This window comes from Podospora bellae-mahoneyi (assembly GCF_035222275.1).
Source record: "Podospora bellae-mahoneyi strain CBS 112042 chromosome 1 map unlocalized CBS112042p_1, whole genome shotgun sequence".
Lineage (NCBI taxonomy): Eukaryota > Fungi > Ascomycota > Sordariomycetes > Sordariales > Podosporaceae > Podospora > Podospora bellae-mahoneyi.
The window spans coordinates 2361423-2385400 of record NW_026946359.1 but is presented as its reverse complement, the minus strand read 5'-3'; the positions used below and the strand labels follow the sequence as shown (position 1 = coordinate 2385400).

At 52.2% G+C, this 23978-nt stretch overlaps 6 protein-coding genes across 6 annotated transcripts; 4 read left to right on the top strand and 2 right to left on the bottom strand.

Annotated features, from left to right (window-relative positions):
- Positions 1 to 107: 107 nt before the first annotated feature.
- Positions 108 to 2792, top strand: QC761_107390 (uncharacterized protein). Its single transcript, XM_062874014.1, has 6 exons — positions 108 to 754; positions 823 to 856; positions 914 to 1099; positions 1152 to 1440; positions 1506 to 2252; positions 2312 to 2792. Exons 1-6 carry the CDS (start codon positions 636 to 638, stop codon positions 2518 to 2520), a joined length of 1584 nt encoding a protein of 527 aa, XP_062737118.1. The 5' UTR covers positions 108 to 635; the 3' UTR covers positions 2521 to 2792.
- Positions 2793 to 4440: 1648 nt separating this feature from the next.
- QC761_107380 (uncharacterized protein) lies at positions 4441 to 8778 on the bottom strand. Its single transcript, XM_062874013.1, has 3 exons — positions 8326 to 8778; positions 5173 to 8257; positions 4441 to 5113 (listed from the first exon to the last, which is right to left on the bottom strand). Exons 2-3 carry the CDS (start codon positions 7067 to 7069, stop codon positions 4716 to 4718), a joined length of 2295 nt encoding a protein of 764 aa, XP_062737117.1. The 5' UTR covers positions 7070 to 8257; positions 8326 to 8778; the 3' UTR covers positions 4441 to 4715.
- A 183-nt stretch (positions 8779 to 8961) lies between these two features.
- PPE1 (Protein phosphatase methylesterase 1) lies at positions 8962 to 11968 on the top strand. Its single transcript, XM_062874012.1, has 3 exons — positions 8962 to 9567; positions 9626 to 10560; positions 10625 to 11968. The coding sequence occupies exons 1-3, from the start codon at positions 9266 to 9268 to the stop codon at positions 10789 to 10791; spliced, it is 1404 nt and encodes a 467-aa protein (XP_062737116.1). The 5' UTR covers positions 8962 to 9265; the 3' UTR covers positions 10792 to 11968.
- Positions 10942 to 13537, bottom strand: dus2 (tRNA-dihydrouridine synthase 2). Its single transcript, XM_062874011.1, has 2 exons — positions 12266 to 13537; positions 10942 to 12201 (listed from the first exon to the last, which is right to left on the bottom strand). Exons 1-2 carry the CDS (start codon positions 12702 to 12704, stop codon positions 11090 to 11092), a joined length of 1551 nt encoding a protein of 516 aa, XP_062737115.1. The 5' UTR covers positions 12705 to 13537; the 3' UTR covers positions 10942 to 11089.
- Positions 13538 to 13858: 321 nt separating this feature from the next.
- Positions 13859 to 15654, top strand: QC761_107355 (uncharacterized protein; the record flags this gene model as incomplete). The annotated part of the gene is made up of 3 exons (XM_062874010.1): positions 13859 to 14925; positions 15115 to 15402; positions 15433 to 15654. The coding sequence occupies exons 1-3, from the start codon at positions 14587 to 14589 to the stop codon at positions 15652 to 15654; spliced, it is 849 nt and encodes a 282-aa protein (XP_062737114.1). The 5' UTR covers positions 13859 to 14586.
- A 2349-nt stretch (positions 15655 to 18003) lies between these two features.
- NIK1 (histidine kinase osmosensor) lies at positions 18004 to 23941 on the top strand. Its single transcript, XM_062874009.1, has 6 exons — positions 18004 to 19695; positions 19761 to 19793; positions 19859 to 20685; positions 20740 to 21006; positions 21062 to 22558; positions 22620 to 23941. The coding sequence occupies exons 1-6, from the start codon at positions 18906 to 18908 to the stop codon at positions 23169 to 23171; spliced, it is 3966 nt and encodes a 1321-aa protein (XP_062737113.1). The 5' UTR covers positions 18004 to 18905; the 3' UTR covers positions 23172 to 23941.
- The last annotated feature ends 37 nt before the right edge of the window (positions 23942 to 23978 follow it).

Below are 23978 nucleotides of genomic sequence, written 5' to 3'. Positions count from 1 at the left end.
CCCCGAGCTCCCTGCACCGGCTCCGGTTCCGTGGTCTGTCTGTATTCTGTAAGTACCCTGTGCCCTCCCAGCGAGCAGACACACTTGTACACCCTTCCACTTCCATACCGATTTCGTCCCACGTCAACCAGCTCCTGTCTCTCCTCCAATTCAGCATGTCATCGAGATCTTGACCTCTACCCCACCCCCAATAGCCACCACTGCCCTTCAAGAATGCCATGTTTGCTGTGAATCCCGTCTAACATTCCCATTGAGACTTCACCACGAGAAGCACCCCAGCCAGCAACACTTGCCGTACAGCAACAGCCCGATCGCGAGTTTCGGGGCTCCCACTCATAAGAACCACCGGCCAGCGAAGCTTGATTCCTCTCGACCACCATCCCTTGACATACAGTCCCCTTCCAGTCCACTGTGTTGTTTTTGTCCACGCCTACCGAAGCTCCGAGAGCGCACCACCACGACCCCGTTCCATAGCTTCAGCTTACACAGCCGAGCCGCGTTCTCGAGGCCCGCTCTGATTCGAGAGCCCGAGGCACGGGACGAAAGAACCTAGACAACTTCGAGTCCAAATAAACAACCACGCCTGTTACACCGCGAACCAGCACCATACCTCAGCAGTACACGAGTGAGGCTGAATGACGCAACTACTGTCGACCGTTTTTGGAGAGCTGGGCCTTGCCCAGTACTTGGATGCGTTCCTCGAGCAAGGGTTTGACACATGGGAAACCATTTTGGATATTACCGAGTCCGATCTGTATGTTAACACTTGGACAGAGAAGAGGTTAGAAGAGAGACAATGCTGACATGAAGCTCTGCGAATAGCGACACGTTAGGAGTGAAGTTGGGTCATAGAAGGGTATGAGGCGCCAAATCTACGTGGAAACTTGTCAGGTGGCTAACGTTTTGCGGAAAGAAACTTCAAAGACGGATTGCGAATACAAGGGGCATTGCGCCGGATGCTTCTCTCGTCTCGCCCACCCAGCCAAGCATTGAAGAACTGAGACTTCAAGACGCGCAGAGGCCGGATGCCTCCAGGCAAGATGCCCGGGACGCAGGTGTCCTTGTGGTCACCAAACGGAAATACCGTCGTCATCCCAAGGTTTGTACTCGCTCAAGTGCCTTGGTAGAGCGACGATGCTGACGCTACCAAGCCTGACGAAAATGCGCCAGAGCGGCCGCCCTCGGCTTACGTGCTCTTCTCAAACAAGATGCGCGAGGAGCTGAAGGGTCGAAATTTATCATTTACCGAGATCGCCAAACTTGTTGGCGAGAACTGGCAAAGCCTCAATGCTTCTGAAAAGGAGCCCTATGAGTCCCAAGCGCAGGCGATCAAGGAGAAGTACCTAAGCGATCTTGCCGAGTACAAAAAAACTCCCGAGTACAAGAAGTACATGCTGTACCTGCAAGAATTCAAAGCCAAGCATGGCTCTCCCCCTCAAGGTATGTTGCGCAAGTATCTGCACTTGGGCCAGCTCCGACCATGATCTGATATTCGGGTTACTTAGATAAGGATACAGGGAAAAGGATGAAAATGTCTGATGGTGAAGGTTCCAACCGCACGAGCCCCCCAAGGACTGGTCAACATCGCTCCAGCAGAAGCGGCAGCCAAGAGGACAGCCGCAGAAGCAGCGAACCCCCAGCAAGCCGGGGACAGAGGCTTGGATCAGTCGTGTCGATGAGCGAATCTCAGTACTCGACTGCCACAACCCCTGGAGCTTCTCACGCCTCGCCAAGAGACGAGCCGATACACTCGCCCACGATCAGCAAAACCGAGCGCCACGAACGATCCCCCGCGCTCAACTCGATGGAGGCACCGAGTCAACGAACCCAAAATTGGAGGGACGAGCCACCCAACATGCAGAGGCACCTCCCATCCTTGTCGGACGTTTTCGAAGGTCAGAGATTTCCAGGTGGAATGCACTCGGTCGAGATGAATGGGTATCGGTTCCCGCGTGAGCCTCTACCAAGCCCAAACGGCCACCCAGGCCGCATCGAGGGTGGCGATAGCCGGCCACCAACCCTCAAGAGCGAGCAGTCGACGTCTGGGAGCACATCCTCGGGCTCGCCTTTTGGCCAGCCAAGAACGCCAGTCGATGGCCAGCTGCCAATACACGCGCTGTTGACATCGAAACCAGACCATTTCGATCTCAGCCAGCAGCAACACCAACAGTACCCCCTACAGCAACGACCGCCACATATCTTTCAGGGTGGCTCATACCCCAGTGGTACCGGTACTTTGCCAGCAATTAATGGTGCGCCTCCCATCCATCCAAAGATCGGAAAAATACTGACATGGATGCCAATGCCAAAGGTTATGCCAGGCCCGTCCTTTCGCAACCGCCAGTAACCGCACATTCCTCCAGCGCGGGTTACCCCTCGCTAGCATCAGATCAAGCACCAGCTCATCCTCGACAGGCCAGACATCCTCATCCCCAAGCTGGGAACCCAGATGCCGCCAGACTCGACGGCATGAGCGCGTTACTGCAAGCCGGCGAGATTGTCAACCGTCGAGCCCAATAGGAAAGGGGTCACCTCTCGCTGTTGGGACGTTTCTTTTTTGGTTCATATTGGTTGCATTATACCCTTGGGTGGCATGTGGCGGTTTGGTCCTGGGCAACACGCACGTGCTAATTTGGACCACTATATATTATGATGTATTTGGGATTTTTTTTCGACTGGGTATCCAGGTACGGCGTTTTTAAAATGGGACCCGTACACAGTGATGACAATTTTGTACATACATCTCATTTTCTTTTTCAGAACAAAAAGGGCAATGTTAATGAAACTGGGACAATTCGTCATGTGTTTTCTATTGGCTTGTACATCAGGCTTATGGGCGTACAATCTCGTGCTTTTCAAGGACATATTCATGATCCCTCCTGTCGTGAAGAGACGGGAGGGAGGGGATGACCCACTATTCGTGTCAATATCGAACTTGCAGGTTTTTGTCGATCTTGAATAAGAGATGGGCTCCGTCCGGATAGGGAGGGTTCATGGAGTTTCGGTTTTATTCCGCTTGACGGGACATATCTGCTGGAGGTAGGTAGGGTTAAGCGAGGGGTGGGTGGGAGAAAGAAGATCTCGATGATTGTGTTTTTGGCGGACCTGTCTCCGTGGTAGGTTGCCCCTTGGTATGTCTTATGCTTGCCCCGCAGAGTACGTCATTGACTTTTCTGGGAGGGGGGGATGGATGAGTTTTGATGAGAAGGTAAAACGGTTGGATAGGTAGAACGGATAGGTATCTACGACTTGTATAAACTGGTTTATTAGTTGGTTTTTGGTGATATAAGAGTTCTGATATCATTGTCATTCATTGACAAGTGATGGGTTCGGCTTGGGGGGGTGACATGAATGATGGAAGTTTTGTGTGGGACAGATGTTGAGTGCTTGTGCGTCTGTGTGATGGGATAGGTACGTTTGGGAGATGGATGGTAGCAGAATGATGAGTGAGGCTGTTGTGTGAGGGTTGGTTGCCTTTTCTTGCTCGATTGTGTGATGGTGGTAGGTTGGTTTGTGTATATGACGACGTCACTGTTGAGTCCAGAATCTTTCAAAACACACCGTAAGGGGGGGAAAGAGATCAAGATTTGCGATTTTACTTTTCTAGCATGTTCAGAGCTATGGGATAAGAAAAAAGGTGATGTCTGGCAATGGGTTACGAATGAGGAAATAGCTATCTTGATTATGTATGGGAAGTTGACAAGTCAATCAAGACAACATCACAAATCCCGTATTCGATGACCATGGGATTTTTCGATCTGCATGTTTGGTTTTTTCTACCGTCATGCAGCTGCAAGGGGGGGGGGTGGTTACGGGCGGTCTGTGAAGGTCTAGAACCTTTTTTTGGGCTGGAAAAGGGAAATCTTGGTTGTTGTCAGACGTCAAGTTGGTCTGATGGGCTGAATGGTTGGCTGACGGGCGGTTAATGAACTCGGTAACCCTCGACGGGTTGGTTCGGTTGTCTCTTCGGGATGACGGCTTTTGGTATACCTACCTATCAAGGAGAGGGGGGGGGCTGTAAGGTTCTAGGCCATGTCTGGGGGGGCTGGGCCGGGCAAGAGGGAAAGGTGGAAAATGCGGTTGGGAGATACGTCGTGTGACGTGATATGCGTGGTGAGCCATGCTTTTTTCTACCTGCCAGAACGGTTTGTTGAAGATGTCTGGCGATAGACAGGGGACATGAATGGCATGATAATAACACCGACATGTAATGGAGGCGTGGACGGGGAGACGGGCATGCGCGAGGGCATTGATCCACGCTTATAATGTAAGACTACGTTTGGTGGTGTTCTGGCCTGATCTTGATGAATGACGGGTAGGTAGATAGCACTTTCGTTGGTGGACAAGAGGCACAGTATCTCAAGGGAAAGCCGGCCTGCTTCCGGGTATTGTACACGGTAGGAGATAAGATGATTTGACCGCAAGCCAAGTAACCTGATGCAATGGGGTAACCTGACAATTTTCAATAACAGTACCTCAACAGTCTTTTTGGAAGCCTGGCGAAGAGTGTTTAATATACATGTCGGGTATAGCTATGAATGCTAGGCTAGCAAATAATGAGAGATATCGTTTCAAAAACAATAACTCAAGAAGATGATAAAATAAAAATACAAGGCATTGATAGTAGGTCGTCGTCATCTCATCCACCCTTACATCCTCCAGTTTTAGTTCTCAACAAACAGACTTGTTTTCGGCCACATTTCGCGTCACTCAGATCATCCCCGATATCCATACACCCCTCCTGGCCCGTGGCCTCCACCTCCATACCCCATAGCACCTCCTCCGTATGGGTTGGGTTGCGAATGGTACACCGTACCATTGACTGAGATTGGTAGCCTTGGCTGCCTGCTTTCCCGGTTGTTGCTGCGGAAGTAAGAGCTATCATTGCTACCATCACGGGTATGTTGCGGCTGGGTAGGGGGCGGCGTGTATCTTGACGAAGCCGAAGACACGGGACGAGTCAGGGACTGCTTCGTGTCAACAGTGCCCAGGGGAGCACCCGTCTTGAGCAGGGAGAAGGAGTCAGTAAGATCAGACTGCGCCGTCTTCTCACGGTCGAGAAGGAGAGAGTTGCGCGCATCCAGTGGGGTGAGGGTGTCACGTTGCATTTTTTCTGGGGAGCCATGTTAGCAAGATCTCGATCCTGAGAGGGGTAAATAAGAAATGACATACCCATCTCCTTTCTTCTCTGTCTGTGCGGGTTCTTCTTGCAGCAGGCACTGATCGCGTTCCAGGCAATCAGAATGGCGAGGATGCCCGTCAGAGCAGACTGCACAGCGATCAAGACGACACCGGCCACAGTCTGGGTGGTTTGGGCGATGCCGAATTGCTCAACAAAGACAAAGATGCAGACAACCGAGAGAACGCGGACAACCTGAATGGTGATGTTGATCACGTTGCTCGACTTGCGCTCGTAGGGGCGACTCCAGATCAGAACGATGAGCATGACGCCCTCGATGATGAGCTGGGCAGACGTCTGAACCATGCCATTGCCGTCAGTGGCAGCCAGAGCGAAACCCTTGGCAAACATGTAAATGATGGTGGGCACGAAAATCCACCAGCAACCTTTGCGATAGGACTCGTAGAACAAGCTGTACTTGACCCAGATGCTCTTGTCGTCGTACAACCCTGCAACGTCGCCCTCCTGCTTCTTGAGTCTCCGGGCTGTGCGCCAGATGTTGAAGGAGAAAAAGGCAAGAATGCCGGTGAAGAGGAAGAGGGTGATACCAGCCAGGGTCTTGGCCGCCCAGGAGTCTCCATTGGTAAATTGAAAGACGCAGTACAGAACCCACACGCCATAGAGCAGAAGAATCAAGTGAGTGATGGCGCGGCCAATGGAGCCCCAGTAATGCTTGCGGAAGCCAGATAATGACTTTGGGAAGCTGCCGAAGAGAGCCCAGAACTCGAGAATGATCTTGACGAGGAGGACGCCTACAACAATGACGGCGATGACAAGAGCCACAATGAGGAGTACAGTCATGAAGGTGTTGGACTTGGGGACGGAGAGCTCCTGGACGTAGGCTTGCATGCCGGTGACAGCCACACGGATAGTCTCGGTGGGAGCACCACCTTCGGGCACAACACCGGGCTCGGTGGTGTTGACGCTGGTCTCGATACCTTCGATCTGACGTCTGGCAAGGTGAACAAAGTTGTCGAATGCCCTCTTCAAGAGAGCCGAGCTGGAAGGTGTAGAGGACGAACCATCCGGGTACACCAAAGTAGCGCCTCTCAAGAACTCCACGCTGTCTTCTGTCAAGTTGCCTCCAGTCATGTTGCGGAACTGATCGATGGAAAGCTGCATCTGTGTCCAGGGCACGAGACCGGTCGAGAAGCCGAAATTCTGGGAAAAGCTTCGGTAAACGTTGGGGTAGTTGACCGACATCATACCGTTCATGGCCATGCCCTGAAACCAGCCAAAGACCTCGGTGAAGCTGGGGCTGATAGTCCCCATACCGCCAGCACTGGCACCGCTTGCCGCAGCACTGGCACCTGAGAAGGCCGCTCCAGCAGCAGAGATGCCGCTCATGATCAAAGCAGCCCCAGCAACACCAGCAGCAACGTAGGAAACGGCAGGGACGACGGCAGTCTTGCCATTGCTCACCTGAGCCTCCAGACACGCTACCCTCTCACCGGACTCCTTGGACTGAAGCTGCAACGTAGCCATGGCCGCAATATCGGGAATCTGAAACGCGATAGCTGGGACCAGGTTGGCAAACTCCTCGGGAATATTTTGCGTACCCTTGGCAGAAAAAATGCCCGCGGGAACGGGGCACAACTGGTCAACAAATGTGGCGGGATCGCAGGGATCGAAAGCGTTCGAGTAGATATTCTGACCGTAAGCCGTGACGTTCAAGACGGCTGTGACATTCTGAATCTGCGAGCTCGAGCCGGCCACATCGAAGGTTACTGATTTGTCCTCGTTGTTGTACTTAATGTTGACCCTTTGTACCGAAACTGCAGCAGTGCCGTTGCAGTTGCTGAATCCTACTGTCTCGAGAATATCCGCGCCGAGTACTCCATTCGCCAGAGCCAAACCAGCCAAACCTGCCCTAAAAATCCACGTCTTCATCGTTTCCCCCTTTTCTTTTCAAGTCGTTTAATGGAATGTTGGCGTAAATGATCGAATGAAAAATCGTGTGCAGCGAGTGCTCTGTCGTCGGTATATCTTCCTTATCCGCCCTTCTAGTTGCTGAATGTCCAGTTCGCAACTGCTTCTCCCTTCTTCGATATATCGTCCCCTTCACGTCTGAGATCTAGTCAATAGGGTTTGATATGTAAATTCCTCGAAACCGGTCCGGAATAAGTTAAGAATCGAAGAAGTGAAAATCGTGGTAGTCTAAAAGAGAGGCATTCAAAATAACTGGCCAAGGATCAACCTGGAAAGAATGAAAAGATGGTGAGGAGAAAAGAAAGAAAGAGGGCAAACAAGTTGCCCCTCGAGGAGGGAGAACTGTGAAAGTGAAGCTGTTTTCAACACAAGTGTCGATATACGGTTGTTGGCCCAAAAAGCCAGAAATGGGGAAACGAAAGAAGGCCAGAAAGAGGGAAAAGCGAGAGACGGCTTGTTGATAGGGATCAAAATGGATCAACAGGGGGGGGGGCAGACATGAAGGAGACGGGACCCAGCGGGTATCTGAAACGGGACTGGAGAAAGCTGCCCTGGCGATGGGCAAAAAAAAACAGACAAAAGCAATCCCTAGCTTCAGGGCGAATTCTTGACAGGTTCTGTTGTCGAATGGGACTGCATCCTGCTGGCAGGTATCAAGTTCTATTGGCCTCGTCACGAACACCCGAGCAATTCGGCGATCCCTTGACCAGTCGATTGACTCCGGAGGTCTCCTGGGCCTCGACGACGGGCTGTGGAGGAGGCGAAGAGGGGGAGCGAACGGGGAGAACCGAGGGTGCGGGTCGAGGACCTGGAGGCCATCTGAAACCTTAGCGGCAAAGGGGCGCTGGATGGAAGACCCCTGCACAGTGCTTTGCAACCTCTTGGGCGGCTCTGCGGCGGGCAATTGGCTACCGATTGGCTGTGGGGGTCCGAAAGTTGTTTTAGCGATAGCGTCTCTGGTACATTTTTACGATGCATGAAACTTTGAAGTGAGCGAAAAGAACTGATGTCAACACCCGCTGTCATGTCCTGGTAGTGTAGTGTTCAAGACTTGCAATTGACGGAAGCGCGTGGCAGATTCGACAGCCCTGCGGTATTCGTGGGACGACATATGTCTTCGTGAACTGGCATGCTGTCTGCCCTTGACAACTTCCTCCAGAGGCATTCCCAAGACGGTCAGCTTGTTTCAACACGTGGAAAAAGAATCCTTTGCTCACTTTCTCCCGTCAAAAGTATTGTGCATCATAGCCTGTACTCCCCGAGATCCCCCCTGACCCCTTGACCCCGCAGCGAACAACAAAAGTGCAGGAATTCTCGAATCCAAAGTGCATCAGGCTTTGACATCTCAGCCAACGATACGGCTTCATCCGAAGTGGGAAACCCTGGGCACCCTGAGAGGGGATCGCCTGTCCCGTGCACAGCCATCATTCATGCATTAATGCATCGACTTGAACGCTGCTTGGGTAGGTGGTGCCGTACCGACTTCGGTTGGCCAACTCTGCTTCATATCCAGATGTGAGCTGGCTTGAGCTGCTTTCTCTGTTGAGTCAAGGTCGAAATGTTCTTCCTCAAAGTTGGGTCAAGTTCCACAAAGCCATCGAGTAACACCGTCATTCTCCAAAAAAAGACTTGAGTAAGAACACAAGAAATGTCAAGTGTACAAATAGAGGCGAAAGACACTTGATTGGGGTGTTGGAAAGATGTTGTGCAACTTCAAATTTGAAGAATCCAGAGATCACATCTAGGACAGTAACTCCATACTCTTTTGGCACTGTAAACGAGGGCCTTTGGTACGGGGTTGCCCACACATGCCTGAGGGGCATCACAGTGCGCAAACTTTGGGCGCTGACAACCAATGACCTCACTCTCCCAATTGTATGAACAGCACCTAATGATCAATCATCAAGCAACCACACCAACGACCAACTCGGCCTGTCACACGATACATCGAGTCGTGTGATATCAAATTGACTACTTCTATTCTTGCTGACGGTCTGTACCACTGAGATTTGACATTCTTTTTTTTTTGCCTGGCGCCATTCATCGTGAACCATCAAAGCCCCAGCCGAGAAAAAGAGAATACAAGGGAAACCCCACCAGGAAGGAGGAGGTGTGAGGGGAACAAGGCTTGTATCAACGTCTGGGAAGAGACAGATCATGAGCGAGTTGCAGAAGAAGTGGGCAAAAGCAAGACTTTCCAACACGATGCAAGCGCACGCCTACGCACCAAGCCAAGCCATGGGGACCACGGCGATGCCAATCCCAGCAACGACATTACAGCCACCCGTTGGTCTTCCCGACTTCAATGAGCTGGATGAAGAAGATGAAGACCAGTTTGGATCTCTCTCATCTATTCCAAACCACCCACAAGATGACGACTCCTCGTCCGCATCTTCAGTCTCATCAACAGGCACAGTAATCCCATCACCTGGCAGAGCTCTGTTTGCAAGGCCACAAGGGTATGTTCACCCTAGCTCACCCATTCTGATATCAACTTCTAACTAACACCCTCCTCAGAGTTCCAACCCGCTCGTCCTTAGACCCAATCCCCTGGACAACCTACTTTGAACGTGAACTCTTCCTCCTCTCAACAGACGGGACCATAACCTACCACGTCTACCTCACCTCCCCTGATCCCCCTACCCCTTCAACCACCAACAACCCAGCACCAGGAGCCAAACCATCCACCGGCGGTCCCCTCTTCGTAACCCACCACGGTGCCGGCTCCTCCGCCCTCTCCTTCGCCGTCCTCGGCTCTGAAATTCGCAAACGTCTCCCCTCAGCCGGCATCCTCTCCCTCGACGCCCGCGGCCACGGCCTAACAACCATCACCTCCCCCAGCCCCAACGAACCAACCGACCTCTCCCTCGGTACTCTATCCCAAGACCTCTGCAATGCAATCCTCCTCACGGCCAAAGCCATGTCCTGGCCTGACATTCCCCCTCTCATCCTAGTAGGCCATTCTCTAGGCGGAGCCGTTGTCACCGAACTCGCCTACCAACCCCTTCTTCCCCCTTCAGTTTCGCTACTGGGATACGCAGTACTCGATGTTGTTGAAGGCTCAGCCCTAGACGCCTTGCAGTCAATGCAGACATACCTCAGCACCCGGCCACAGGGGTTTCATTCATTAAAGGAAGGCATAGAATGGCATGTTAGGTCACGAACAATAAGAAATAGCGTCAGTGCGAGGGTTAGTGTCCCTGCTCTATTAGTCGATACCACCACCACGACACAACCACAGCAACAGCCACCCTCAACGAAGGTGTCAAAACCGTGGAAATGGCGGACGGATCTTAGTTCTACCCAGCCGTTTTGGCAAGGGTGGTTTGTGGGATTGAGCAAGAAGTTTTTGGGACAAGGGGCGACGGGGTTGGGGAAGGGGGCGGGGAAGATGTTGCTTTTGGCGGGGACGGATAGGTTGGATACCGAGTTAACTATTGGGCAGATGCAGGGTGTGTTTTACCTTTCTATACGTGAGAAATGAGAGGCGATGGTTGCTGACAGAAACAAAAATAGGGAAATATGCTCTCCAGGTGTTTCCTGAGGCGGGGCACTTTATTCATGAGGACTTGCCTGAGAAGACGGCGGTGGCGCTGGTGGACTTTTACAGGAGGAATGACAGGAGTGCGTTGGTGTTGCCGCCGAAGGTGTCGGAGTTGTTGGCGCAGGGGAGGAGGGTTTAGGGTGGGGGTGGGGATGCGTAATCATGATGGGATGAAAGGGAATCCATATGGGGTTGTGTGATGTGAATATGGAAACCATTGCGGAAAGTTCATAATTTGTTCATCGGGTTGGTTACTGTTCAAAGTCCGTGGATTTGTCCATCTCCACGAGGCAAGAGATCAAACGCTAAACCGTATCTATATTTTCCTTTCCATATGCTGTTTGCTCGTTTATTTTGTATATCTTCCAACCATACTCGCCCATAACTCAAATATAATACAAGGGGTATATCCATCTTCAAATCACAACCAACTCAGTTTACGCTGCCTGAGCAAGAGCAGGCCCATCCTGTTGGGCAACTGGCTCAGCAACCACCACCACCTTCTCTTTCTTGACCTCCTTTGCCCCATCAACCTCATCCTCACTCTTCCTCTTCTTCTCATTCTTCCCCTTCATCTGCTGCTGCTGCCCCTTCTTCCCCTTGCCCTCCTTCTTTGGCGCCCACTCCCCCAACCTCAACACCTCATCCGTCCTCCTCGCCATCTCCACCATCTCCTCAAACCCCATCACCTTAACCAACTCCTCATAACTCTTCCCCTGCGCGCACATGGTCTTATAAACCGGCTCCCGCCCCGGCACAATCTGACTGAGCGTAAACTTGGTATTACTCATCTTATTCTCCACCTCCATCGCAAACCTCACCAGCTCCCTCGCATATTGCTCCCACGTTGTCTTCTCCTCCCCCTCCTTCAAAAACACATTCGGATTCTTCTCCGCCGCCGTCGCAATCATCGCCCCGTCCACCCTAAACTCCTCCATGAGCTTATACCCATCCCGCCTGTCAGCCACATCCCCATTCACCACGCACGCCACCCCCGCCTCGCGACAGATGTACCCAATCATCCTCAACTGCCCCCTTATCGCCCGTTCCCTCGGTCGCATAGGCGTAGTCCGGCAGTGGATCGTCAACCCCGTGATCCCCGTCCCCACCAACCTCCTAACCAACGCTTCCGTCTTCTCCGGTGTCTCCAGCAATCTAATCTTCACCGAGACCCCAATCCCAAACTCGGGGATGATATGCCTCGTCAGATTCTCCAGGATGGCAACAAGCTTATCCGGCGTCTGCAACAGTGCAGCGCCCATCCCGCCCGAGGTAGAGAAAGGCTTTGGACAGCCGGCGTTGACGTCTATCCCAGCCACATCCCCCGCCACCAGCCTCGCCGCCGCGAGCGCTCTATCCGGGTCAGAGGTTCCAATCTGGAAAACCAGCTTTCCCTTTTCTCTTGTTGGGTCAAGCCGGAAGATGACGTTCTCGTCGTAACCGGCTTTGTTGTGGGCTTGGGAGGGGGGGCGGGTCCATTCGATGCAGGAGGTTCGGGGGTTGGTTCGCCGGGTGGTGCCGATGAGGGAGTGGTCGACTGTTTCTGGGCCTGTTTTATCAATCACACCTTGTTAGCAAAGAAATGTAAAGAAAGGAAGGGAGAGGGAACATACCCCATACTAAATCAGCCCCGTACTTAAGCGCCAGCAACCTGGCCGGCAGCTCCCCCGATCGTACCATTGGTGCGAGAACAATCTTGCCTCTGTAGTCGACGCCGTTGGGGGGGATGGGCACCCTCCTTGCGAGGACCTTTTCGGGAAGGGAGGAGATGCACCATTTTACTGTGTTCTCTGCCGCGGCGGCTTCTTCGGGGGTGCGCCCGACAGCATTGGCGGGAGATGTGGTTTCTTGGATGGTGGCAGCTGGTTCGTTTGGTGGCATGGCAACCTCTGCCGCCGTCGAAGCCATCGTTCGAAGGGGGTTCGATGTCCTGATCGCAAATGTAGTAGTAGTGGGGGCAGCGGCGGTAACTCTTGCAACAGCGGGAACGGAAACGGTTGGCAGCAGTCGAGACAGGATCCGTGAGTGGTGGCTGAGTGACCTGAAAGCCATCGACTAGCTAGCTAGCTGGTGCGATCAGTCGGCGGGCTGATCAAGAAGGAGGAAGGTTTGCGACCAGAGAAGGAAAAATAACTTTTTGGCTGGCTGATGAATCGATCCAATTGCGCGCGCTGGTGTGCAGCTCAAAGGTGGGATGAAATTCCTTATCTTATCGGTAAAAAGTGAAGCTGTGCTGTGTACAACAACCCTAACCCTCTTTTAAGTTCTTGCAACGAATAGGGGGTTCGCTGCCATGACAACCACTAAGCTGAAATCGGTGGGACAACTATCGCAAAAGAGGACTGATGGTTCTTAGTCGATGTGATTGTACTCACTGTGATTCTTCATTCTGTAATAAGTATTACCACATGGCGAAAAGCTTGAGCGGTTTATTGTCCCCGAGATCAATCTTAAAGAGAGACAAATCCGCACCATGGTGTTGGGATTACGCTCAGTCTGATCCCGATTTCGCTGGTAACCTTGCCGCGATTATATATCCTCAAACCAGAGAGAGACTCCGGTACGTACGGATACCACCGTGTCCGTGGAACTGGCTTCCCCCTCAGATCAGAAGCATGTGACCCAAGCACTGCCACTTGGAACTGTTCTGTGAGTCTACTGCCCCGAAAGATTCCCATGGAGATTAGCCATGGCAGAATGACAATTCCAATATCCAATCTGATGTGAACATTCCCTCCTCACAGTATCACAATCCAGTGTCATCACATTTGTCACTGAGAATATTCTTCTCACTTGGTTCAGGATACTGGCGGCGACATCACAGCACAAACCCCCCCCAGCAAAATTACCAAGTGCCATAGTCATCCATCATTGGACATCCGAGGGAGAGATCTATCTATCTAGACGCAGCCTCGTATGATGAGAATCCCATCCCACCAAACTTGGACAGCTGACTTACCTGCACGAAGGGATCGACCTTGACTTTCCCCCCCGATCTGTATCACCGCATGTGGTGCATCCCAACCCCTCACGTTGCGGTATCACGTAAATCGAGACATGTGCACAGACGAGCCTTGGTGCTGGGAAAGGGGCTTTCCTACCTGCAGCCAGCCGAAACTATTCAAGGATGGGGTATGAAATCCAAGGCCGAGCGGGTATGGGCCGATGCCAGCGTGCTGATTGAGAAGTTGAATACCTCCAAAAAAAAAAAAAACCAGCAGTGCACTTTTACTTGAGAACTACGCGGCATATCAGGCGACCTATGCTGAGGCCTGAATAGACATTTTGACGGCCAGCCTATTGAATGCCGGGAACCGGATATAGGCCCCACGTCGCCATAGGCAGCATACAAGGTGAGGCTGTACGGCGGGCTGAGCTGTAGGCTTGAGGAGAGAGACACGCAAGAAAACAGGCTTTGCTTTCAAAATATCAGTGAATCTCCCATCCGTCAAAAACTACTTCCAAATAATAACTTTTGCACATGCATACCTTACCACCGTAGCCTGTTCTCAATTCTTCGAAGCAAGAGCACTGTTGAAACATTTGCGCGAGAAAGAAGAGGAACAAAAGGACAAAACAAAGCTCGGTGATGATGCCACAACAGATACCTTGGGTGGTATAATCACAGCTGAAACGGTCAGTTTCGACACTTCGACTGTTGCAGACATCCAGTTTCCAGGCAGGAGCTACCAAGACCCCGTTTCAAGCTTACCAGCCGTGTTCCCATGGCACAACCCGACACCATGTGAAAAGTGCGATGAGAAGATGATGACTACAAGAAAGGACACTGGCAGTACAGCAGATGCTCACTCCGAAGACTAAGCATACATAACCGACCATGTGAGTCTGGAATGTGCATTTGATACATAACCCTCCTCGGATGTTACACCATTGTTGGTAGCTAGGCTGACACCAAATATAGTGTGTTTTCGATATGCAATATGACTTCTTCGTAACGATGGGTGGGCTCGCCGTGAGGCATCAAGAAAGTGATATATATGAAGGGCACAAAATGCGCACATGTATCATCTCTGCCCATCTTGCAAAGGAGGTAGCAGATCAAGATGTCAAAGCACTGATGCTGCCAAGGTCCTTCATAATGCATCAGAGCAAGGCGGACTTCTTCAAGAAATCGCTGGTTGTTATCCAAGTTAGTTGGGTGATTATTGAGTGTGCTGCGCGCAAGGTATATGGCTTACCACTCAGTCTGTTGGAGTTGCACATTATGGTACATGTGGTTTGTGCAATTTTGATGTATGCCTTTTGGTTTAATGTAAGCCATCTTCGACCCCATGACGAAGGTACCATTATTGGCTGCCCGTGTAGTCCTTGTAGCTGTACTCAGATTGCTTATCTGTGATCAGAAACCCCTTGACCTCCAAGGCTCCTACGAAGTCAAAGACTGAAACGCCATGAAAACTATCCACAAAGTGGCCAAAGAAACAGACTCGCTTTTCTATAGAAACCATGGAAATATTCTGACTTTCAGCACAAACTCGTACACAAAAACCCCTTCGATCTCCTCCTCGAAGCCCTGGCCTATGTCTATCATCACAAGTTAGCAGTATTTAGCTCTCTCGTCCTACCTGTGGCCTACGGCGGTGTCCATCTTTCGGCTTGGAACTTCGAATTTCCCACTGTTCAAAAGGCCGTTATCTGGAAGGTGTCCTCCATTATTATCGTAACTATTGGACCAGCTCTGATATTGGCCACACTCTTTGCAGCCGCTTTTTCTTGGCTGATTCTCGGTGTGAATTCATGTGTCTTTGGAAGGAGCTAGTGCGACGAACCAGAGCATTACGACTCGGATGATGAAGTCGCAGTGTTGGGCCAGGCGGTTATGCCCCTTCTCATCACTCCTTTCATATTCGGTATCACCATGCTAATTGTGATGCTGGCCGCCCGCGTGTTCTTGGTAGTGGAGGTCTTCATCAGTTTACGGGCCGCACCTCTAGGTGTGTTTTACAGTCCTGCTTGTGTTGAAATGTTACCGCATGTATGACAGACAAAGGCGATATTTTGGGTCTTGGGTCTGGTGATAGTAACGGTTCCTTGGAGTAGTCGCTTGCAACTGGATACCTGAGTGGCCTTAGAAGTCTGATAACCCCCCTCCTTCCTACCAATCCCTGCATGTAAGATCCCATCCTGCCACAAGCAATCCAGACCTCGAAAGAGTTGTCTCGGGAAGTCTCGGTCTGAGAACAAAAAAAAGGCCAGACACAAAGAATGTCTCTCAGTTCCCTGGAGGTGCCGGCTGTCCGACCACCCGACTTGGCGGTTGCCACCGCCGGTTCATGGATCCGGCCTTGTCTTCCACAATAATCCCGGCTCCCGGCCCCGGTCCACGTATGGATGTAGACCCGGCTGCCTCCTGAATTCATGTCAAACATTTTTACAAAAGCCGGTGGTGAGCGGGCGGTTTGCATTGCCATTTTCGTTCGTCGGTTACTCCATGTGCAGATCAATGCACGTAGGGAACTTCTCCTCCGTTGTCTGTGGACACCCGAGCCATGTCGGACCCCACGTGGGGTATCGAACAGAGCTACTGTGTGGTCGTTCATGGCCCTTCATCAGAGATATAAAACGCACCAGACGGTCAATCCTTTTCCCTTCCGCTTGCTAAGTGGAATATGGGTGCCGCCATTGGCCGTCCTCCACCGCTGTCAACACCCCGGAACGGTTGATCAGATCCAGAGGACATTCCCTGTGATGTTTTGATCACGTGCCAGAGGTTTTGGTAGAAGGGATATCGGATATGGCCGTGATTCGTCTGGTTAACCCCTATACGAGCAAAGAACTGCCTGGTCCAGGGACGGATTCCAGCTGCGGTGAGAGAACGACAGTATAATGGGCTTGACGGGATGTCAGCCCCTTGCCGATCGGCTGGTTCATCCGACAGACATGCTTGGGATTCTCCAAGGAGCTTTTGTTTCACCTTTTCAGGACTTTCAGGTCTCAACAGCTGTGGGCATCAGGTGATATGTGGACTTACCAAGCAAAGAATGAGACAGTGTTATGTGTGCCATGGACCATGGACATGCTGCTTGGCAAGCGTTTTTCAACAAATAACAGTGCGATCTCAGCTGTCAGTATAGGGGCCACAAAGCCATTGACGTTGCTTGAGCCATGTGGCTCTTTTACCTTTCGTTTTTTGGGATTTTTGTTGTCAGGGTTGGCGGTAAGGGTCTAGCAAGGAGACATAAGAATGGGATGGCAATGCGCCTCAGGCAAACTCCCCATGTGCCCCATGACGTCAGTGGCTGAAGATAACTGGTCAGTGCGGCCGCGGGGTTGGCGAACACTCGCTTCGAATGCTGCCCTGAAGATATTGACTTTGACTTGAAGCATCAGCTTGAGGAAGTAAAAGAAGATAGACTCACCAGGAGGAGATCGCTAGGAGCATGCAAATCCTTTCAGGATCGGGGGTTTTGGCGGCCACGGACGGCTTGCCCCGTACATGGTGGGAAGCTGTCGGTCGACCCTGTCGATCAGATTGCCTGGGAAAGCTGCTTGGTTGCTGGAATAGGTATGGGAATGTTTTTTCAATGCGAAACGAAACGACGGATAATATTCGGAATTGAGTAATGGATGGTGTGGGATATCGCCGCAGTGATGCTAGGATGGAGATGTGAGACTCTCACGGACCATCAAGCGTCAAACCAATGAGCTCTGAAGCATGAGAACCATGTGCCGGCCTTCATTTGGAACGCTGCATTTCCGTGTGACGATGTGGGCGAAGAAGACACAGGCTTGAAGCGCCCAAAAGATAGAGCCACAGCGAGACACGCCTGTGTCTGGAGCCCCGCAGTGGCGTCCGAAGCAAGCGAGAACTCATCAGGCGAAAAAAAAGGTCGCTCGAGCTTTCGCGCTTTCCCATCAGGCACTCAGAGAAAATGCATGTTGCCTGAGGCCCTACCGCGCACCATCTGCAACCCCCGAGCGGGGAAGCTCACACGGCACAGCTGCATGTCTCTAGCAACGGAGCACTCACCTCTCTTTGGACAAGCACCGCCTGCACCACCAAGACAGAAGGGGGGGGTAGGGAGGCGTCACGGAGACATCAGATAGATCAGATAGTTCAGATAAACCCCAAAACTGGCGACGCCTGAAGAAACGGGAACGTTGTAAATGTCGGGCCGCTACGGTTGTTAGTGCACAGCAACGCGAACCGACAGTTCGGGAAGAGTGGGTGAGTAGGTGGGCAGATTGGGCGTGTCCCGAGTCAGGACGAGGCCAGAGCAGCAGTCTCTTTTAGCTGCCCGCCCAGGCTACTGTCTGACAGGTGGCTAGGACCTATTTCTTGATTTGAACGGCGGGATCCATTAGGTCCCTAGGTACTTGTAGTGTGCTTGCTGTAGACAGACACCACCTGAAAGACATGTCGGTGTAGAGAAGCCATCCATTCAACATTCAGCTCTTCTGTTCGAGACAAGACAACGGCACAACGGCTCGCCCACCACCCTACCACTATCTATCGCCGTATTATCTGCCACTCTTCGTACTGCCACTAAAAAAAAGGGCGATTGTGCAGGGAATTGACAGGGAAGCGTCGATCCCTTGCCCTCCTCGGCGACCCGACCGGCCCCCCAGACTACCCCATTTTCTCAATCCTCCTCCTCTCTTCACGTCTCCTCCTCCCTGTTCCCACTCCCACCCTCAAAGACGCCCGAGTCCTTTGCTGCTGCCTCACCCTTTCACCAGGCCGCACAAGTCCAACCGGACGACGAGGGGCTGAACAAAGCTCACCTCACAATACACCCGCGTCTCCGCTTCGCCTAGACCCTACGCACGGCGGTTTCGGCCCATTTGGACGACTACAGTCCAACTCAACTTTTTGCAAGACCCTTTTTTTGCCTTCCCCGACACTCTGGTGCCGTTACCCGACGACGACATCTGCGCAACTCGGCCACACCATCCGAGCCTCTGTGCGTCTTGCAATCCGCCTGTCGCCTGTCGCCTGTCGCCTGTCATCCCATCGTCGCCCGTCGCATTCCCATCGCTCAAAGGATCGTGTAATCCACATACTGCATCTGGACTCGCCGCCAATTCAGTATTCCCCGCATGAGTTGCACCTACGCCGCCGACCACCTCGATAAGTCGTTCCCCGCGACCCAAATCATTTTAACCGCCATCACCCCGCCGTCGCTACCCCCGTTTTGTACCGTTTACCTCTCTGTCTCTCACACCGCTGGCATCGCCCATCAGAGACAATATCACGGCTGCTGGGTCTAAACGGCCCTCTGTGCCGCAACCATGAGTGGCGAATCATCGCTAGCAGCTGTGACTGCTATTCTGAAAAGTCTCGCGACCGATCCGACCACGCCGCCTCTCTTGAATCTCCGCGTCAACACCCGCTTCAACATTCCTGGCGCTGATACTTCTGAAAAGCTCGAACTCGAGCTCGAACTTGCTGCGCTGGTTCTCCGTGTCCAGCATCTTCAGGCCCGTGCCAATACGACCACCTCGAGCCTGCTTCCCGACACCCCTGACGGAAATGGCCATCTCTCTCTGTCGGACGAAAGAGCAAGGGCTGGGAATTCTGGATATGCTGCTCCGCTACCACGAGATGAGCTCCTCGACGAGGCTCTCGAAGGTTTGAGGGAGCATGTTGACGATCAGTCCAAGCTTCTCGACAGCCAGCGCCAGGAGCTGGATGGCGTAAATGCCCAGCTTCTCGAGCAGAAGCAGCTCCAGGAGAGGGCCCTTGCCATTATCGAGCAGGAAAGGGTCGCTACTCTGGAACGCGAGCTATGGAAGCATCAAAAGGCCAACGAGGCCTTCCAAAAGGCCCTGCGTGAGATTGGTGAAATCGTGACGGCTGTCGCCCGCGGTGATCTTTCCAAGAAGGTGCGGATGAACAGTGTTGAAATGGACCCCGAAATTACCACTTTCAAGCGTACCATCAACACCATGATGGATCAACTGCAAGTCTTCTCCAGCGAAGTGTCTCGTGTCGCCCGTGAAGTCGGTACCGAGGGTATCCTCGGTGGCCAGGCTCAAATCGAGGGTGTTGATGGAACTTGGAAAGAACTTACTGATAACGGTATGTTTGCTGGCACGGTAATGCATGTTTCTGATAAGCGCTCAGACATACTGACTCTTTGCTAGTGAACGTCATGGCTCAAAACCTCACTGATCAAGGTATGAATCCCCCCTATCATGCAGGTAAAGCATCGACTCGGCAGCGCTAACACTTCGCATAATAGTGCGTGAAATCGCCTCTGTTACCACTGCCGTAGCCCATGGTGATCTCACCAAGAAAATTGAACGCCCCGCCAAGGGAGAAATTCTACAGCTGCAACAAACGATCAACACCATGGTAGACCAACTTCGGACTTTTGCCTCTGAAGTCACACGCGTCGCCAGAGACGTCGGAACCGAAGGTATCCTGGGCGGCCAGGCTGATGTCGAAGGGGTACAGGGCATGTGGAACGAACTGACTGTCAACGTGAATGCCATGGCCAACAATCTGACTACACAAGTGCGAGATATCATCAAGGTTACTACGGCTGTCGCAAAGGGTGATTTGACGCAAAAGGTGCAGGCTGAGTGCCGCGGAGAAATCTTTGAACTGAAGAAAACGATCAACTCTATGGTGGACCAGCTCCAACAATTCGCACGGGAAGTTACCAAGATTGCCAGGGAAGTCGGAACTGAAGGGCGACTCGGCGGACAAGCAACGGTACATGATGTCCAGGGCACTTGGAGAGATCTTACGGAAAACGTCAACGGTATGGCTATGAATTTAACAACGCAGGTGCGAGAAATAGCAAAGGTCACTACGGCCGTCGCTCGGGGTGACCTTACCAAGAAGATTGGGGTCGAGGTGCAGGGTGAAATTTTGGATTTGAAGAACACCATCAACACCATGGTGGACCGCTTAGGAACATTCGCGTTTGAGGTCAGCAAGGTGGCCAGAGAGGTCGGCACGGATGGTACACTCGGCGGTCAGGCTCAGGTCGACAACGTAGAGGGCAAATGGAAAGACCTCACTGAAAACGTAAACACCATGGCCAGAAACCTTACATCACAGGTATGTCCCCGACTCCTTTTTCAACTGGCTACTTCATGCTGACAACCGATGTAGGTCAGAGGGATTTCAACTGTCACACAAGCCATTGCCAATGGAGACATGAGCCGGAAGATCGACGTCGAAGCCAAGGGTGAGATACTTATTCTGAAGGAAACCATTAACAACATGGTTGACCGGCTTTCGATATTCTGTAACGAAGTGCAAAGGGTCGCCAAGGACGTCGGTGTCGACGGTATCATGGGTGGACAGGCCGATGTTGCTGGCCTGAAGGGAAGATGGAAGGAAATTACTACCGACGTCAACACCATGGCCAACAACTTGGTACGTTATCAAATATGCCGTTTTGGTGAAAATTCCTGCTGACTGGCCCAAACAGACGGCTCAAGTACGAGCATTTGGTGACATTACCAATGCCGCAACGGACGGGGATTTCACCAAGCTTGTTGAAGTCGAAGCGTCCGGTGAAATGGACGAGCTCAAGAAGAAGATTAACCAGATGGTGTACAACTTGAGAGACAGTATCCAGAGGAACACGCAGGCCAGAGAAGCAGCCGAGTTGGCCAACAAGACCAAATCCGAATTCCTTGCCAACATGTCCCACGAGATACGGACCCCAATGAACGGCATCATCGGTATGACACAGCTCACTCTCGATACCGACCTCACTCAGTACCAAAGGGAGATGCTCAACATTGTCAACTCGCTGGCCAACAGCCTGTTGACCATCATCGATGACATCTTGGATCTGTCCAAGATTGAAGCTAGGAGAATGGTTATCGAGGAAATTCCCTACACGCTGCGTGGAACTGTCTTCAATGCGCTCAAGACTCTCGCTGTTAAGGCAAACGAGAAGTTCCTAGATCTCACGTACCGAGTCAATAACTCGGTGCCAGACCACGTGGTGGGTGACTCGTTCAGGTTGCGCCAGATCATTCTGAACCTGGTGGGCAACGCCATCAAGTTCACCGAGCATGGCGAAGTCAGCTTGACCATTCAGAAGGCGTCTCACGTCCAGTGTGCGCCCTATGAGTACGCCATTGAGTTCATCGTGTCCGATACGGGAATAGGTATTCCGGCGGACAAGCTTGATCTCATTTTCGACACGTTCCAGCAGGCCGACGGCTCCATGACACGCAAGTTTGGCGGTACCGGATTGGGTCTCTCCATTTCCAAGAGACTGGTCAACCTGATGGGCGGCGACGTGTGGGTCAAGAGCGAGTACGGCAAGGGCAGCAAGTTCTACTTCACGTGCGTCGTCCGTCTCGCCAACAATGATGTTTCGCTCATTGCGAAGCAACTTACCCCCTACAAGGGCCACCAGGTACTGTTTATCGACAAGGGCAGGACCGGTCACGGATCCGAGATTGTCAGGATGCTCAAGGAGCTGAGCCTCGTGCCTATCGTTGTCGACTCGGAGAAGAGCCCCGCGCTGGAGAAGGCTCGGACTCAGCAAAATTCGCCATACGATGTCATCATTGTTGACTCGATCGAGGACGCTCGCAGGTTGAGAGCGGTCGACGACTTCAAGTACCTGCCCATTGTGCTCTTGGCCCCTGTGGTTCACGTTTCGCTCAAGTCCTGCCTTGATCTGGGCATCACGTCGTACATGACCACGCCATGCCAGCTGATTGATCTCGGCAACGGCATGGTGCCTGCCTTGGAAAACCGCGCGACACCCTCGCTGGCGGATAACACCCGCTCGTTCGAGATTCTGTTGGCGGAAGACAACACGGTCAACCAGAGGCTTGCGGTCAAGATCCTGGAGAAGTACCATCATGTGGTTACCGTGGTTGGGAACGGCGAGGAAGCTGTTGAGGCTGTCAAGAGAAAGAAGTTTGATGTCATCTTGATGGATGTTCAGATGCCTATCATGGTATGTCGCCCCTTTTCAACTCGCAACGTTTGTGAAGACTCTAGCTAACGATTTACAACAGGGTGGATTCGAAGCCACATCCAAGATCCGCGAGTACGAGCGCAGCCTAGGCAGCCAGCGCACCCCCATCATCGCCCTGACGGCGCACGCCATGATGGGCGACAGAGAAAAGTGCATCCAGGCCCAGATGGACGAGTACCTCTCCAAGCCCCTCCAGCAAAACCACCTCATCCAGACCATCCTCAAGTGCGCCACGCTCGGCGGCCAGCTCCTGGAGAAGAACAGAGAGCGGGAGCTCGCCAGGGCGGCGGACGCGGTGACGGGGGGTCGGAGGGACAATGCCGCGCTGAATGCGTACCAGCAGAATGCCAGCAGCAACGCGGGCGCTGCGGCGGCGGCGGCGATCTCGGCTGCTTCTCATGTGAGGCCGAGCCTGGCGGCAACGAGGGGGATGACGGCCTCGGAGGCGCTGACGGCGGGACTGGAGAGCCCGAGCATTGTCACTGCTGATGCGGAGGACCCCTTGAAGGGAGGGGTTGGGAGGTCGAGTACTAGTCTGTCGGAGCCGAATATTCACCATCATAGCACTACTGCGCCTAGGGGGCAGAAGTAGTGTTTTTTGATGGGTTTGGATTCTGGGGGTTTCATTTTCCATATGTTTTGAGGCACTTTTTCCATCGATTTTTTTTGAGGAGCAAAGAGCGGTATACTCTAGCTATTGTCTTTCAGGGCGAGCATGAGGTATTTCTGAAGGGGAAAAAAGCAACCAAAGGGCCAAGGGAGGAAGGGGGGGGGGTGTGATGTGGGGGGTGATGTGGGGGCTGAGTAGGTATGTGTGTGTGGTTTTGGGCTTTCGGTATCTCATGGTTTTGGGTAACATTGGGGCACATTTTTTATTTTTGAAAGGGGTTGAAAGGGGTTTTCTGGAATCGGGGGTTTCATGTCTTTTTTGTTTTTTTATGTACTTCCATTTTTCTGTGTTTGGTTTTGTTGCGTGCGCTTTTAGTTTTGCTTCCTCATATTGGCTTGCTTGTTACTTGTGTTTCATTGTTTTGTTTTGTTGCATGTGATACCTCCCCTCACAAACACGATTTTTTGGCTAGTAGAAAATGTTCTTTGGTGTGTGTGTTGGTGCATGAATGTCTGTGTGCTTTGAACAGATGATGTATGTGGAGGTATAGGTGTGTTGACTTGCTTGGAAATCTTCTTGGTGTAGGATGAGGATAGGGTGAGGGAGGTGGGTGGAAGGAGGGGATGATATATAGCTAGGGAGGAAAGAAATGTCGATGACGCCAACAGGCAAGAAACGAGAAACAATTAAGAATATAACGAGCAAGATGATTTTAGGCAGTTAGCTATTCTACTTTACTACTACCACCCCCATTTTTACTTTTCTTCTCTGAAACATGTGAGGTACAAT

Coding starts and splice junctions, on each gene's coding strand:
- QC761_107390 (XM_062874014.1), top strand. CDS start 636: ATGACGCAACTACTGTCGACCGTTTTTGGAGAGCTGGGCCTTGCCCAG. Junction 1,100..1,151: donor AATACCGTCGTCATCCCAAG/GTTTGTACTCGC, acceptor GACGCTACCAAG/CCTGACGAAAATGCGCCAGA. Junction 2,253..2,311: donor TACTTTGCCAGCAATTAATG/GTGCGCCTCCCA, acceptor CCAATGCCAAAG/GTTATGCCAGGCCCGTCCTT.
- QC761_107380 (XM_062874013.1), bottom strand. CDS start 7,069: ATGAAGACGTGGATTTTTAGGGCAGGTTTGGCTGGTTTGGCTCTGGCG. Junction 5,114..5,172: donor ACAGAGAAGAAAGGAGATGG/GTATGTCATTTC, acceptor ATGGCTCCCCAG/AAAAAATGCAACGTGACACC.
- PPE1 (XM_062874012.1), top strand. CDS start 9,266: ATGAGCGAGTTGCAGAAGAAGTGGGCAAAAGCAAGACTTTCCAACACG. Junction 9,568..9,625: donor CTGTTTGCAAGGCCACAAGG/GTATGTTCACCC, acceptor CACCCTCCTCAG/AGTTCCAACCCGCTCGTCCT. Junction 10,561..10,624: donor AACTATTGGGCAGATGCAGG/GTGTGTTTTACC, acceptor AAACAAAAATAG/GGAAATATGCTCTCCAGGTG.
- dus2 (XM_062874011.1), bottom strand. CDS start 12,704: ATGGCTTTCAGGTCACTCAGCCACCACTCACGGATCCTGTCTCGACTG. Junction 12,202..12,265: donor CGGGGCTGATTTAGTATGGG/GTATGTTCCCTC, acceptor TTGATAAAACAG/GCCCAGAAACAGTCGACCAC.
- NIK1 (XM_062874009.1), top strand. CDS start 18,906: ATGAGTGGCGAATCATCGCTAGCAGCTGTGACTGCTATTCTGAAAAGT. Junction 21,007..21,061: donor ACACCATGGCCAACAACTTG/GTACGTTATCAA, acceptor TGGCCCAAACAG/ACGGCTCAAGTACGAGCATT. Junction 22,559..22,619: donor ATGTTCAGATGCCTATCATG/GTATGTCGCCCC, acceptor GATTTACAACAG/GGTGGATTCGAAGCCACATC.